The 16,364-nt window shown below is 38.8% G+C and overlaps 1 protein-coding gene across 1 annotated transcript in view; it reads right to left on the minus strand.

Annotated features, from left to right (window-relative positions):
- The window catches only part of atrnl1b (attractin-like 1b), a 76,786-nt gene that overhangs the window by 26,980 nt on the left and 33,442 nt on the right, over positions 1–16,364 (minus strand). Inside the window, exons 18-21 of the mRNA XM_056268780.1 lie at positions 10,975–11,193; positions 9,932–10,069; positions 8,209–8,302; positions 1,808–1,860 (exon numbers count right to left, since the gene is read on the minus strand). Coding sequence (XP_056124755.1) covers positions 1,808–1,860; positions 8,209–8,302; positions 9,932–10,069; positions 10,975–11,193 — 504 coding nt within the window. The remainder of the gene's footprint in view (positions 1–1,807; positions 1,861–8,208; positions 8,303–9,931; positions 10,070–10,974; positions 11,194–16,364) is intronic.

Consider the following 16,364-nt stretch of genomic DNA (forward strand, 5'->3'; position numbering starts at 1 on the left):
AGTTTACTTGATTTTGTCGTGTCTCTCGTGTTTCTCATTTCATTCCGTGCTCAATGGTGACAGGTGTCTGAACTAGTTTAATGTTCCCCTTCTAAAAATTCCTAGACGGTTGTGAGCCAAAGAAGGGTCGTAGCAATGTGAAATACAGTACACCAACAGAGTAGTATGTCCAAATACATAGTAGTATATAGTATTTGAAAAACAGTAGGCGAAAAGTACCCGGGTGACCTACTACTTCAGCCTAGATTCTGAATTGCGCATTCAATGGACATTTTACTATCCCATGAGGCCAAGGGAGAGGATTTGTGAATGGCAGTGAAGTGACGCAACTGACACCCGGCAGGTCAGATGATAATGACGAGATGGCGGATGTAGCATTTCATTTTCATACTATATAGAATGTACTTTTTTAACGGTGGCGAAGTAAGTTTCAAACCAAATGTAGTACATACTCAAGAGAGTATGCAATTTTGGACGCAGCGTAACCTCGCAGCTAAACTCTGCAGAACAGTGGGTATCCATGAGCAGGGTTAAAGACCTTTAATTTAAATTGTAACGAAAATCATGGAGAAAATGTTTGTGGTCACTTTTGACAGCAAGCACGACAATCTTCTGTCTTGTGCATTGGCTTAAGTGTTCTAGAGTAGACCAATAAATCTGAATCTAATGAATCAACTAAGGTGCTAGAATATTGTAATATTGAACTGGAAATGAACTCCACTCAGGTGATTAAAGACACTGCCCACTGCAGTTATATTGGGAATACATGGTGGGCTGATCACCCTGCAAGAGTGTGGGATTAAACCAGTCTGAGAAGATTTAGCATGATCAAGAGGTCTTACTGGGTCTGGAGGACTGTTTTTACAAGATCAATCTCCTTTGAGGGTGAGTCAAGTAACACTGACAGAACACACTGAACTTGCTTGCTAGTGCTGCCTCCGGAAATACACAAGTCAAACCTTGCATGTGTGAGAAAGCGAACGCACACTGCCTACTTCGACTCAACTTCTGCTTGTGTCTTTAATTAATTAGTTCGAATCATTCGCTTACTCACTCTGACAGGGTTTGACACTCTCACCAGTCTTATATTGTCGCCTGCGGCCCACTCTCCAGCAACACTTCCCCCTACAGGACACTATTTGAGAAAATACGGCCGGGTGATACAGTTTTCTTCTAAACAGCGATTGGGCCGGAAGCCTGAGAGCATACGCGCTCCATCTAACAGACGCAGAGGGAGCAGAGTGGATGGAAATTGATTGATAAATTGAAGGCTTTATTTAATCCTGATTGATGACAATAGGGATAATGCTGGCAGGATTTGCAAACGGAGTGAAATTTCATCTCCTAAACGCTACTGACTGCATTTAGCCTTTTCAGACTCCATGATGACTGCTGATATTAATTGCAAAAAAGGGAAAGAGAGAAACACCAATGTATACACAGGGATCATGCTGTTTCTGATATACAACAAGACTGCCCCCTGGTGCTGTGCATTTGAGCTCTGCACACAGACTTCAACATGGTTTGCTCATCTTCTGAGATGTTCAAGAGATCTACATCTACTTTTTGATTTCTGACAAATCAGAATGTCTCACTCTCATCCACAACTTTTATCTTGTTGTGTGGTTGTGCATCAGGTCATAGCAATTTCATCAAGGTTTCCTAGCATCTTAAGCCCCCTAGTCTAATTTCATTAAATGGCAGACTACAAACAGCCTCTGAGTTTGAAAGTGCCTACAGAGTCAGATACATTTTCAAGGTACAACAGGATTACTTTAAGGTCAGAGCTCAAATAGAGCATACTCACAGTAACAGGTTCCACGAAGAGGGTTGCCAAGATAACGGTTTTCTGAATCACAACTGTAGAGGGGATAAAAAAATAACTGAGATGAAACACATCAGTAATGAGACCGTGCAACATCTGATGCAAGAATCTTCTGACATGCATTTGTCATAACATTTATATTTTATGCACTTAGCAAGTGCTTTTATCCAAAGCGACTTACAATGCATTCAAGTAACACATTTACAGTTTAGAGGTTCTGGACTGTGAAACAAGAAAAAGTTTGTAACTTGAAAAAAAACTGAAATAAATATATAAAAACCAAAGTCTTAAGACAGACTACTAGACAACCTACCGCATAAGTGATTTCGTAAATATGTTGTTTTGCATATCATGATTAACTTTGTTAAATATTGCATCTGTGATGTTAAAGTCAGCATGAAATTAAAATTCTCCCTATTCATTTTCTAAATGCACGTTCAAATATTTTTGAACTTGTAATGTTTAATCAAAATGCCATGACTGGAGCTTCCGGTGAAAACTTCAAACTTCTCCTTTACGATGCATACAAGACTTCTCCAATCATTTGGTCCGCTTAAATCCCCTAGCTTTCATCTGCTTACATTTTTAAGTACAACAAGTACACCTCAAAAACCAATCAACAACCAATGCATAGAATCAAGTGTGTCATAGAATCAATCTGTTGCTAGAAAGAAAAAAATCTGTTGCTAGTTCTTTTGCATTTCGACTTTAATAGGAATCATCTGTGTTACTCATTACATACAGTGTGAAAAACAAACCTACAGCTGTTTTCATATATCAAACCCATGAAATTGCAGTAAAATTGAGTTTCCTTTTCTAGTTGTTAAATAAACCTGGCATTGCATATTATGAATATTGTTGGCTCTTTGACAAATTGTTTTTTTCCCCCTCCTTTGTAAGTCACTTTGGATAAAAACGTCTGCTAAATGCATAAATGTAAACTGCCGGAGTACAAGTTTAGCATATCTGCATATTGCTACCATTCATACATTCTAACATTTTTAACAACGGTTCTTGTTGACCTCTAAATGGAAAAATGGTGTTAAATTAACAGAAAAAGGTGAAGAATGTTTGTGTGTTTTGACTTTGTGTGGTGCCTGCGGTATCTTTGTCCCTTTCCATACTAAAGCAGATTATGTAATTCCACTCTGTTCTCGCGATCCTTTATTTCCAGAGCTTCATTAGAGAGCGCCAGGAGACAGCCCAAAGCTTCCTCTACCTCAATCTCAAACACGCTAAACAATTAACACAGCGCTGTCGGCCCAGCTCAGCACCAGCCTAAGCAGATTACACATCTTGTTGCTCTTCTGAGCCAGAAACTGACTGTCCAATTAGAGTCTGCATTCATTTGAGAGCATAACTCTCTCTCCTCACAACAATCTAGCCACTTAGTTTCTACAGAGGGAATTCACTTTCAATTCATTCCATTGTACTGTAAACATATCTGAAGTGCGAATGCGATTAATCATTGAAGCCACTCTTAAGGAGTAAATGCAGTGATGTAATAGTTAATGAGGAATGCCGGGCTCTGGTATAGTTACTTTGGAGCTAATCTAACGCAATGAACCCAGTTCACATGTATTTCAGCCATAACATTTTTTTATATAAGTATGCAAATGCATTACAATTGTAAGGTTCAGCCAAATCTGGCTTTCGAGTCTGTACTGAATGTGACAAAATCATGGCAAAAAATAAATAAATCTTCCCCCTACAGGACACTATTTAAAAAAAATCTACTTTCTTTTGAGTTGTCCACACAAGTCACATGCAAAAACAAACAGTCCGATTCACAATTAACTCTTAGACATGAAAGCCCTTTTTTGCCACATAAAAAACAAAACAAACAAAAACCCACATGCTTTAGTAAATCATAATTATGACAAAGCCAAATTTTTGTCAATGATTTTATCATCTCATTAATATAACTTAATATCTCATAATTTTTACATTTTCTCTCATCATTATTAGTCATATCTACGAGTGTCATATTTTTGTCAATTTTTATCTCATAATTTTTATACTTGTCAATTATGTTTTTATCATACTTTTGTCAACTTATGTCATAATTGACCTTTTCTCCCAATTTCAACTTATAATTTTTACATTTGATCTCATAATTAGTATGGCAAAATTTTGACTTAGCATGTCATAACTATGACTTCTTGTGTCATAATTACGATTTATCAAAGCATGATCGGGAAATCTGGATCGAAACCTAGTCATTTCTGGTAATGCTGAAAATGTAATGCATACTACGGTGGCTGAGAAGTGCAAAACAAACCACAATTCTGAAAACAAAACAAATTTATAAACGCAATGGAAAGACTAAAAACAAATGAGCAAGTTAGAAAACACAATAACAATTCCGAAAAAAATAACGACTCAGGTCGTTCGCGTCAAAAGCTAAATCTTCTGTTCTTACTACATGCCACTCTCCCACTTTACCAGATCGAGTTCTTTAATAATTTTGTCTGACCAAAACCAGATAGTGGTAGGAAGATTTTAATATGAAAAGGTTTTTTTTCTCCATAATCGCACTAATATGTACACATGCACACGCGAATCGTCTTTCTTCTGCCGCAGTCTGCTGTACTTTCTGCATGTCTTGATTGACAGATGTCTCGTCCAATCAGCTGTCAGTATTCCATTCGCCACATATACCTACCTTTTCCGTTTTGTCAGACTTGTCATTGTGTTTTCTGATTTGTTATTTTGTTTTCAGATTTGTCGTTGTGTTTTCCAATTTGTTATTTTGTTTTCGGAAATGTTATTGAGTTTTCTAACTTGTTAATTTGTTTTAGTCTTTCCATTGCGTTTATACATTTTTTTTATTTATTTTTATGTTTTGTTTTCGAAATTGTGGTTGGTTTTGCACTTCTCGGCCACCATAGCATACCCTACGAATTGCCCTTATCCATTTCTGAACATTGATATTGGGCCTGAAACATAGTCGGATTCATAGACTGTGTGACCAAGGCTATGATAATCCAAATAATTACACGTTTGACTGATAGGAAGTAAATTGACCTGCTTTACTGTTTTAAGCATTACACATACCTCCTTTAAGTACACTAATCTCACAGTCAAATATACACTGACCTCCATCCCATACTGTAAATATCTTTGCCCTTAGCTTGCGGGGGATACAACTTTATCATACACAGCTGAAGCGTTCATATTTTTTCCGAGAGTTGGTAATAAATACGAGAGGACAAGGTAGAGTACACTTTTACCACGGTACAGAGGACACAGGACAAACTGCACCACAGGCATTTTAAAACCTCTGCATATCAGTCCCCTAGCCTTTAATCTGGATGACATTTCAGAAATGACTATTCTCTCTCTCACCCATACACTGCAAATCAGAAGAAGAGGTTTCCAACGCTCATGCCTGCATACACACAATGTACTCCGTAAGGGCAATGAAACATAATGCACTCTTACTCAGTATCTTAATTTAATCTCCAGTGAGAGCACACCTACATGTGAGTGCATGCTTTAATGCACTCTCTCTCTGTAGTGGCATAATTTGATCCCCATTTGGGTCGCACCTGGAGTGCTACAACATACAACACACTCCATGACACTCTATCATGATGATGATGGACTCTACAGTAATCAAGCATGCTTTTGCTTCAAATTGTATCAATTTTCTCTCTTTAATCATGTGTATCTTTTCAAATATCTCTTGTTGAGCGGCCCTCTGATCGAGAAGGAAAGTGACGCATTCTCGTCACTCTGAAGTCCCACTCAGGACTGTGAAAGGAAACTTTGAATTGCTCTTCCACAATGTCAGCTCACTAAAGTGGGGCCAGCGAGCGATCACTGCAGCACATCAGGGGCCGTATTCACGAAACATTTTATCTTGCCACTAAGAGTTCTCCTAAATAGCAGTAAAAGTTATTAGGTACGGTTTTCCTCTTAAAACCTATTCACAAAGCTACTGAGTCCAACTTTTACTAAGGAATAGAGAGAAGTCTGCCCACAAGGCTATCAGCGCAGACGATTAATTATTTTCAACTTGACTGCAATGTTTTATTCTCCACCGTTCAATGCATATAGAACCTTTATGTTACTGTATGTCATCGCAGATTAAAATCGTTATTGCATTTATTAGAAGGCTCAGCACCCGAGGCTCTATCGCCTATTGCTTCAATAGTGTACAGTGTCTTTAGGCAGCGTCTGAGGTGGTCTGCCAGCAACAGCCATTTTAGGATTGTTTGTGATTTGGTCTTAGTGACTTAAGGAGTCCTTCTTGACAACCCCTGACTTTTCAAAGATTTAGGAGCTGGCTTTAGCGCTAAAATGCTTTGTGAAATACTCTTACAGCAAAAATTTCCTAAAAGAGTCCTAAAATTAGGCCTGACACAGCCATTTCTTCAAGAGTTTCTCCAAAATCAGCGAGTTAGGAGCTACTTTTAGCATTAAGATGTTTTGAAAATACGGACCCTGGTCTTTAATCAACCATTTTGAGCGTGATAGTGTTTGTGCGTGACAAAAATGGTCTCGGTGCTTCATTATGGACCTCATTATGTAGGATGGGTAATGGCATCTGTCCGCTCTGAGTAATGAAGGTGAGAGAACAGAGTGAGAAGGAGAGGAATAAACAAGAAGCGGTAACGGCCGTCTCAAATGCTGCCTGTGCACTCATTTGTCCTTGTGATGAAGACATGCTTGAATACATCATCAATGTACCTGGCTTGGCCTGATTGGGCTACACACAATTAAAAACAAGCATCTACCGGTATGCACACACACGCTGAAAACAAAAGTGTGTGTGAGAGATAGAACCCTTCGAGCCCACAACCACCACTATAGACACCAGACACAGCAGAAAGCCAAGTTAAAAGATGTTTTCTCACAACAGCTTTTGATGCAGAGTGAGGTCCATTTGTAGCCTGGGAAAACCCAGACAACTTCCGGCAAATTTAGATTTGCTCTGAAAGTTAGTCTGGCAAAGAGCTCATTCAAGCCCATTTCCAATCCGTCGAAATCGAGGCACCAATCAGAAACGTTGGGGCGGGCTTTACACGATGACGACAGCGCTGGGATTTTGAAGCAGATTTTGTAGCCTACATTACAAAGATGGATGCCGCCGTCGAACATCACTCGTTCGAATCAGCTATCGCGTCTGTTTTAAGCGATTTGAACGTTTCCTTTTTGTTAAAAACCAAGCAAAGAACAACACTCGGAGATGTTTCTCCACCGCTCTGCATACGTCATCTCCTTCATCGCTCTGATTGGTTTTAGGTCTATCCGCGACGTCCGTTGGTGACGCCCCTCTGGAAATGATTTGTCTATGACGCTTTGCCAGACCATAACTCAGTTACAACTGAGAATGGTCTGGTTTTAACCAGGCTAGTCCATTTGACGTCAGTGTTTACTTCATTTGTTCAAGCAACACTGCTGTGTGTATTTGATTCACTAAATAAATAAATAAACACTCATAATAGCCACTTGTTTAAGAATTAGACTACTCTGGTGACATTCTATGCTTTTGATTCACTAAAAAGAACCAACTCATAAAGAGTCACGGTTAACAATGGAACCAGTAAAGAAAAGGGAAAAAATAAATAAATAACATGAACAATGCAATGCGTGGTGCCTTCTCCTCCTGAGTCATTACCTTACTAAGGAGTACAGCTGTCGTTTAGTTTATGATGAAATTGTGCCGTGGTGACAAATAATGCAATGTGAAAATAGACCTGCAGGCATAAAGTCACAGTTTCCTGTTCCCTGCGATAAAACCCTGTTAAAAGATCAAGTGACACCTTCCATGAGCTGCACACCTCTTCATATCCCAGAGTTACACGTCAGCCTAGAACAAAGCATTTGCTCCTAAAAGAACAAAAAGGCACTAACACCCTCCGCTCTGTAGCCCTGAATGCAACACAGCAGCCCGGATTTCAAACTGCTTCTGTTTCTATAACTGAAGCATCTGAGTGGGAAATTCAGTTCTCACCCACGTCTCCTAAATAAGCATGACTGGTCAACCCACTCTTTAGAATTTTTGCATGTACATACAACAATGCAGTGAGTGAAGCACTTGAGTTTCATTATTCTCAAAGATGAACGGACTCTCTAATAGTCACAAAACTGATGCCAGCACACTCCCACACCTCACTTCCACCTCCATTAGTGCTATTTAAGTGTGTGCACACAAGCAGACAAAATGTGCTGCGTCTGCGGATAGGCCCAAATGTACACAATGTACACAAAGGACACAGTCAAGCTAAATGGAATGAAGGGGACTTCATAGCCTTAAATATTGAAATTAAAAATGACAATAATCATAATATTTGTATTTATTAAATAAATGAAATGTTTTAAAATAAAAGATTGATATGCCCTCATTTAGATGTGTATGAAGAAGATGTACTTACAGCTGGCATTGGTCGCCTTTGATACCCTTGGTGGTACAAAAGCATTTCCCCGTCAGCACCTGGCACACGTTGGCATGGCCATTACATTTACAGGCTAGAAGAGGAAAAAGTGAGAAGGAACCAGATAAAAATGGGAAGATGAGAAATACACAGAGGGAGATAAAGATTACCAGGAGGGGGTCAGAAAGAAAGAGAAACAGTGTGTGAGAACATAAATAATTTAAGGAAATAGCTTGATCTCAATACGGAATGAGCTCTTTTATCTAATGCATTATTTAATGCTACAACAGAGCAATTCTAGGGATACTTCTGTGACACCACATAATAATAAATACATCAAATAAATTAAAATACAAATGACTAAATCGACTCCAATTCAAATCAGTCTCTACAGTCATAGGTTTATCTGTTGGATCATCAACATCATGTAAAGAAGTTGAAAAACCCAGTGGGATCATCTCATAGGTGGTCTCTCTCCGACTCTGTTGTCACATTTTGTTCTTAGAGACGCAAGTTTGGGTGCATTACATGAAATGAGAACATTAGGTTACAATCCCCAGGCTACATCAATGATGGATATCAAAATAATAAATTATGAACCTTAATCACAGAGGTCAACAAACAAAAAGAATGGAAAATTGCACAGGAATGGAAAGTGCACAGGAAAATAAGACTATTACATAATCCAGGCCAAGCAGAAACTAAAACATCAATTTAGAAACATATTAAAAGAGTTTTGCCATCACAGCCCTAAGTAACATTAACAAATATTAATAAATACTTTAACAAATGTATAGCTTATTGCTAGTTCATGTACAATACATTCATCTTTTAATTTAAATTTTGTTCAGAAGTTTCTTGCCACTGACAAAAAAACAGTGACTTTAAGTGCCACAGCCACATCTGTACTGTGCCACATCTGTAATGAAATCCATTTCCGCATTTTCTGAGCAGTAGACAATAATTATTTCTAAAATAAGCTTTAATTCTACACATGCTCTACACGCTGCACTAACATCGTTTTAGATCGCAGGGCTCTGACAGGCTTTTGTCTTCCAAACTAAACATACATGACAGCACGTATAGGACCAATTCTATGCCGTCTCTAATCCCCAGCATCCTGTAGGTCGTATTTCAAAGGTTTATGCTGATGTGTGTAAGAACGCCTTTTGTAAGTTGCTCAGCTTTTAAGAAGGAATATGAATATCATATTTCTCAAGAATATGGGAAATATGATAGTGTCTAGGGTTTGCAGGGTGCAGTTTTTTGAACTGACATGCCATCAAGTATTAAAGTAAAGGAGGCCTTGGGCAAGATTTCACAAAAACATGGAGGAACACAACAAATCCATTTTCATACAAACATGTGCTGTAAATAAAACATTAAACGATAGTTTATGGTCCCTAAAGTGTCTCGAAAGACCACAATTTTAGAATTTTTAAACTAGCATGTTTCGTGACCACTAGTTCTTAGTGTTAAACTCCTGGTGGGGGTGTTGGCTCATATCTGAGAGCATAATGGTCTATGCCAGCATATCCTGTTTCACGTAGGATCAGTGGGCAATGCTGTAAACTGACATCTCCAGGGCAAAAGAGGAAAAAAACATTGTGAATGCAACCACCTCTATGACCTCAAAACTCATTTCACAGTGAGTTCTTTTCTCTATTACTAGGCGAATGGAATATCAAAATGCCCTGTCAGTAGAAGGTGCAAATATTCTCACCTTGGCACTTTCCGCCATTGGTTGGGTCTCCGTGGTAACCAGGCAAGCACGTTTCGCAGTGAAGGCCGGTGGTGAGGTTACGGCACTGCTCGCACACGCTGCTGTTCACACATGTACTGTGACCATTACACTGGCATGCTGAAAGATAAAAGTTGGTTGTTCAGGAAAAACTCAAGCATTTGGAGATTGTAGTAGTTTTTGAAAGAATCAAAAACTCCAGAGCATTCAAACTCTTTATGCCAAGGACCCCCAAATAGGAATGAAGGCCCCCTTTCCTAAAATATGAAGGCAGCTATACATTTTCATTTCTAAAAACCCATTTATACTGGGTAAAAAATAGTGTAAAGACAAAAGAAAGTGTTGTTTATATTGTCAATGTAAAGCAATTCAAAGAATTTTTTTTAAATAAATAAGATTTAAGTTGATAAGATTTTTAATGTTTTAACAGGAATTAAAAACAGTAATTAAATTTGGTGCTCAAGTAACATTTCTTTATCAATGTTGAAAACTGACGATATTTTTCAGTATTCTTTGATGAATAGCAAGCTATTTCAAATAAGTTCAAGTTTATCTATAAAAATGTCAAATTTTTTACTGTCACTTTCAATTTAATGATTCCTTGCTGAATAAAAGTATTCATTTCTTTAAAAAATCTTACAGACTGTTGAATGGTAGTGTATACCACAAAATAATATTTATATTTGTTAGTTTAAAAAAAACTAGGACTGTCACCTTGATCTCACAATTTCTGGTCAGTCTTTTGAAAACATAATAAAATAGTACATTTATTACTTATCATTTACTGTCAAGCTAAACATATTTCATGAATTTATTAAATGTACACGTTAACTTTAACAGGCCTAAAAACAATACATACAATAAAAAAATATATATATTCTCGTCAAGTTTTTCAAACATCACCTAGCACCCCTCTGTGACTTCTGGGGGTCCCTGGGCCGCAGTTTGAAAACCCCTTGTGGAACATTTGCTCTTTAATAAAGGTCAAGTGTGCGTGTGATTGTTTGAATGTTTGTGGCTCTCACCGGGGCACTGGATGAAGGCCCACTCAAAGCCACGCTCTTTTGGACAGAGCCCCGTCTCCAGGACCATGTCTTGGCTTTGTTTGGAGGGGCTCTTCATGGGTCCGCGATACGAACCCTCCATGCACTGCCCTCGGCCGGTGTTACTAGGGTCTCCACACCAGCCGCAGTCAGGCTGCTCCAAACACAGACCACATGTACGCAAACCAGAGCAGTTCTGAGCTGGAATGACAGAGAATAGAGTGGAGATGAGAGGCCAAAGAGATGAGAAACAGAAAAGACATGCTTAAAATTAGACTTTTTTAAGCTCCCACGGGGCATATCATTCCACTGACTGAGTAATGTGCTCTCAAATACCACCAGAAAGTTCACTCTGTCAAAAGAGCACATCAGAGCCATATGATGCCTCATCAGAGCCAGCCTTTTTCGGTTTGATCCACCACCCTGGCAGCCAAATCACACTCTTAGGATCTCAGACCACACAACAACAAGCATTACACACAAAGTGTGTTCAGGGGCAACATGATGGCAGCCATAACAATGAAAAAGAACAATGTTAGTCATTATCGCTGGCAGGAATTCATGGATTTTCAACTGCAGGAGCTGACAGATCGTCAACAGCAACATATGATTTAATTCGGCATGCTATAAAAATCCTTTGTTTAGGGGTGAGGATATGTCTAGGCGGGTTAGGCGTTGAGAACAAATGAGACGTCACTGGGAATAAAAATGCATCCCTGCCGATTTAAATAAAGGGTCACGTTCATAGACATAAATTGATTGGCATCCCGCAAATGAAAAAAAAAAGAGAGATGGCAGTTCAGCTAGCAGATATGACTGGTTTTAAAGTCACATCAAAATTGAGACCATTTAGATACTTTCTGGACTAAATTCATTGGTGAATATTGTTAAAAAGAAAAACATTTTTGTATTCATAATCCTTATAGACTGTAAATAAAGATGGATGACGTGCCTTCCACTGTTGAAAAATCGAGCCAAAATGTCCCAGAAATAACATCTTGCGGCGATGATGTAATTTGGAGCCTGAATCTGCGCAGTTGTGAGTGCGAGGTGGAGCCACGGTATCAAAGTCAAAGACAATGAAGTGTAATTGTCACAAATCGTTACATTTGAAGTGTCGCTGGCAATTGCGGAGAGAGACAGAGAAAGAAGAGAGATGTGGGACAAATAGTCAAATATATTATCTCTGGCAGTGCGACAAGGACATGGTACAAACCGACTATAAACAAATGCCCTTCAGCCCAACAGAACAGTGGCAGCAGCCGCCAGATTTAAGAGCGAATATATCAGACTGATACAATATAGGGTCGACACACACAAGCTCCCCACATCCCAGTGCAAATCACTGTCGCGAAAAAATGTAAACCTTCACAAGTCAAACTCATCCAGGCATGCACCGACAGAGACAAAGCACCCTGAAGAGAAAAAGAAAGAAAAAAACAGAGAGAGAGAGAAAAAGAAAAACATGAAGCAGAAATAGATCTTTAAAATGGCACTGACACAGGCCAGGGCTTATGGTGGAGCAGTTGAAACGTTAAGTAACCATCACTTGGACGGAGCGGTACATTTTGGTGACAAAAAGGTTTCCTCAGCCAGACAGATTTGCAGACTAGTACCACCTCTTTCTGGCGGAGAGAGCTTTTAATTCATTTTCCATCAGACTGAGCATAATGGAAGTTCTATCAGTAAGTCTAAGCCTGTCATAAGAACACACTACAGTCAGGAGACTGTACCTTACCTCACCAGATAGCCAGGGTGAAATAAGACATTATGAGCACTTAAAGCCTCAAGTCTGAAGGACAAACATAGCTTGGCATAACACAGAATATACAGAGCTGTGAACTAAATAAATGCAAAGCAAACTTTGCATTTGCACACAAGTGTTGTGTTGAAGCGAGTACACGTTGGAGATTAATATTTTGTAATTAAAGTGGTAAATTATGGGGGGGGGGGGGGGGTTCTCAAACAAAGCACTAGCATCGCTTCATAAAATTGAGGTTAAACCACTGGAGTCACATGGATTACTTTTATGATGTCTTTACTACCTTTCTGGGGCTTGAAAGTGGTAGTTGTGTAGACTGTCAATAGAGGGACAGAAAGCTCTCAGATTTCATTAAAAAGATCTTCATTTCTGTTCCAAAGATGAACAAAAGTTTTACTGGTTTGGAACGAGATGAGGACGAGTAATTAATGACATAATTTGCATTATTGGGTGAACCAACACTTTAATATTCCCTGCAGAAGATTTCCACCTAATGTCGTTCACCATCACGTTTTCCTTAATGTTTCTATCAGTTTGTGTGCCGACATGTGCCATAAGAATCCATTCGTGAACAGCCAAGAGGGAAGAGCGAATGCTTAGGCAGACAAATTGAAACACTAATTGCACATTACAGGCGGATCAGAGGCCAAGCAGTTCAGCTAATAGGATGAAACAACAGATCTGATAGAGATGAAGAACCCACACAATCAAGCCTGCTGACAGGCACTGATTGGTTGTATCTTTCTCTGAAAGGCTCCACAGAGCAACTTTCTCATCACTGGGAAGGGAATACTCAACACTGAAACCCTTCCAAGAAACAAGGCTAAGGGCTTCATGAGAAAACAGCTCCTCTAATTCATTCCAGTTTCATTCCAACATACGACATTTCCCACCATCAGTTCAAAGCCCAAAATATTCCTAAAAAGAAAATTAACTATTAATTATTAAAGGGGTGGTTGATTGCGATTTCACTTTTTTCATTTTAAATAGTGTGTAATGTTGCTGTTGGTGCATGAACAGTATCTGCAAAGTTTCTGCGCTGAAAGTTCAACGTAAGCAGAGATATCGTCTTTTAAAAATCAGGAAGGTTAATGCCTACAAAAACGACTTGAATGGGACTACAACGAGATACTTCCCGGGTTTTATACGTAACTAACCCATAAATTTACATCAACCCTCCCTCCGGAATATGCAAAAAAGGGGGCATGGCCATATTTCTGCGGCTTTGTCGAAGAGGAAGAGTTATAGTGGAGAGCTGTAGCCATGCCGTCGAAAGTGTGTTATTTTCACCCAGCTGTCAGGTCTTCTGTGTTCGGGCTTCCCACGGACGCTGTAGTTCGTCAACAATGGCTAAAATTTATGTTTGATTATGTTCCTGAAAATTACAATCGTAATTTAGCTCTCTGTGCTGCGCATTTTACGGAAGACAGCTTCCAGAATCTCCACGAATTCAATGCCGGATTCAACAAGAAACTGTTATTAAAACATGAAGCAGTTCCAACTTTAAAACCAGACGCAGCAGTTGTTGGGCCTCAACCTGTAAGTAAGACTTAATAATTTTAAATGTATTTGCATGTATAATTTCAGACGTAATGTTTTAGTTTTATCAAGGACGTAAACAAATGCCAGCGCTGGCTTTAGTAGCCACTTAGTTATGCTATTTCGTGTGTCAAACAAGTACAAACATTTTGGACCTGAATTTGTAATTATGTACTAATTTTGTAAATGTATTTTCCATGTGCTATTTTGTGTGTATAAGACAAACGAGTATAAAGTTAAAAAAATTATATGTAATCGCAACAGCAAACTTCAGCTGCTGTTATCAGTATTCAGTATGGTTTTAATACAGTTGCCACGTGTACACCTAAAGTAAACGATACACTGAGTAAACTAAGGGTGCTTTCACACCTGGATCGATTTGTTTTGTTCCGGAACAGATCCGAAACAGAATACTTTGTTCCGAATCAATTTAATACGTCACTCTGTTCACACCACACTGTTGTAAAGCGGTCCAAATCGCGCACCCTTCCAGGGCTTTCCTTACACCATTACATCACTACCTCATGCGTGCAGGTCGCGCATTCCATTGTGGGACATCGTCATGACAACAGTAGCCTAACACAAAATGAATCGCGGGTTGACTTGGTGGCGGTGCTACGAAGAGGTGAAATGCCTCATAGATATTTGGTCGGAAGTCAGAGTTTCCGCTAGAAAAAAATGGTGCCGGTCAAAGTGACCGGCAGAGGTTTCGTTAAACGGACATTTTGATGATATGCCGGTCAAATATCGCCTCTTAATTAGTCAAGTTCAGGAAAACTGGAGGCAGGTTATATAACTTTAAAAAATGACATAATCAGGCCTTAGGCATATAGAATGCAACATGTTATTATTAGCCTATAACTTTCAAATAGACGGAAAAAAACATGAACCTCTGATTGGCGTCAATCAACACTAATTGTTTTTTACTATGGTTTCACACACATTCACTTTTTGAAACATTGAGGCACGGATGTACCTAACACAAATAAATAAAAAATCTCCAGTTAACTCATTCATTTAGTTCGCTATTAAATAAGAGATCTAGCGCTAAAATCAGTTGTTTTTTAAATCAAGCTGAGCGCTCGTGTCCGCTGCTATCAGTTGCATGCACGACGCGCTGCGCGAGTTGCGCAATCTTCACTGGACACGCGTTTCAATCTATCGCCGTTGCGGAGGCTCTACACAGGCGAAGCACTGCTACTTGGGCGCAGAGATATCACGCAACACTTGAAATAAAGCTTGCCACAAAGAACCGGCGAAAGTAATGATTATGCATGAAACATTTAAATTGCTGATAAATTGATAAAGTTGACGATGCAGACTCGACATCTTCTTCGCAGTAGTGAACGCGCCTAGAGAGAAATGCACACTTCATATGAATAAATTATTATTTATTAATCCAGGCAAATTTGTTGATGAAACATTGATTAAAATGAAGATACAATTTATACAAAACGAAATAAACTTTAAAGAAAGGCTTTCTACAAAACAAAACTAAAAAACTGGTCAAAATCATGTCTGACCAATTCCAAATGTTTTCCGATATATAGGCCTATTGGTCATCTTATGATCCTATCTTACTCATCTCATGCAGTTCCCTTTTCATATAGCCTAATCAACATAGATGAAATAAAAAAATAATAACATTATATTTTTTATAAATATGAAACTTATATTTATTTGTTTTACTTATGATAAGCGTCACACCGCTCTGCTTTGCTCACATGCTCTGGGGTGTAGCCTAATGCATGTGTGCGTGCATGTGGTGGAGGGGTGCGATTTTCGAATAATAATCAACCCAGCGATCTTCGAATATTATTTTTGCTTGAAAATTTCGTTTTGTATAAATTGTATATTAATTTTAATCAATGTTTCATCAACAAATTTGACTGGATTAATAAATAAGAAGCAAATATAGTGGACAATATAGGCTAATAGGCTAATCAGGACACGGAGGCGTCGGCGCGTGCACACTTCTCTCTATAGGCGCGTTCACTACTGCGAAGATGGCGAGTCTGCATCGTCAACTTTATCAATTTATCAACATTATCAATAATATCAATGGACCTGG

The sequence above is a fragment of the Rhinichthys klamathensis genome, unplaced genomic scaffold (assembly GCF_029890125.1).
Source record: "Rhinichthys klamathensis goyatoka isolate OS25496 unplaced genomic scaffold, OSU_Roscu_1.1 h1tg000277l_1, whole genome shotgun sequence".
Taxonomy (NCBI): Eukaryota; Metazoa; Chordata; class Actinopteri; order Cypriniformes; family Leuciscidae; genus Rhinichthys; species Rhinichthys klamathensis.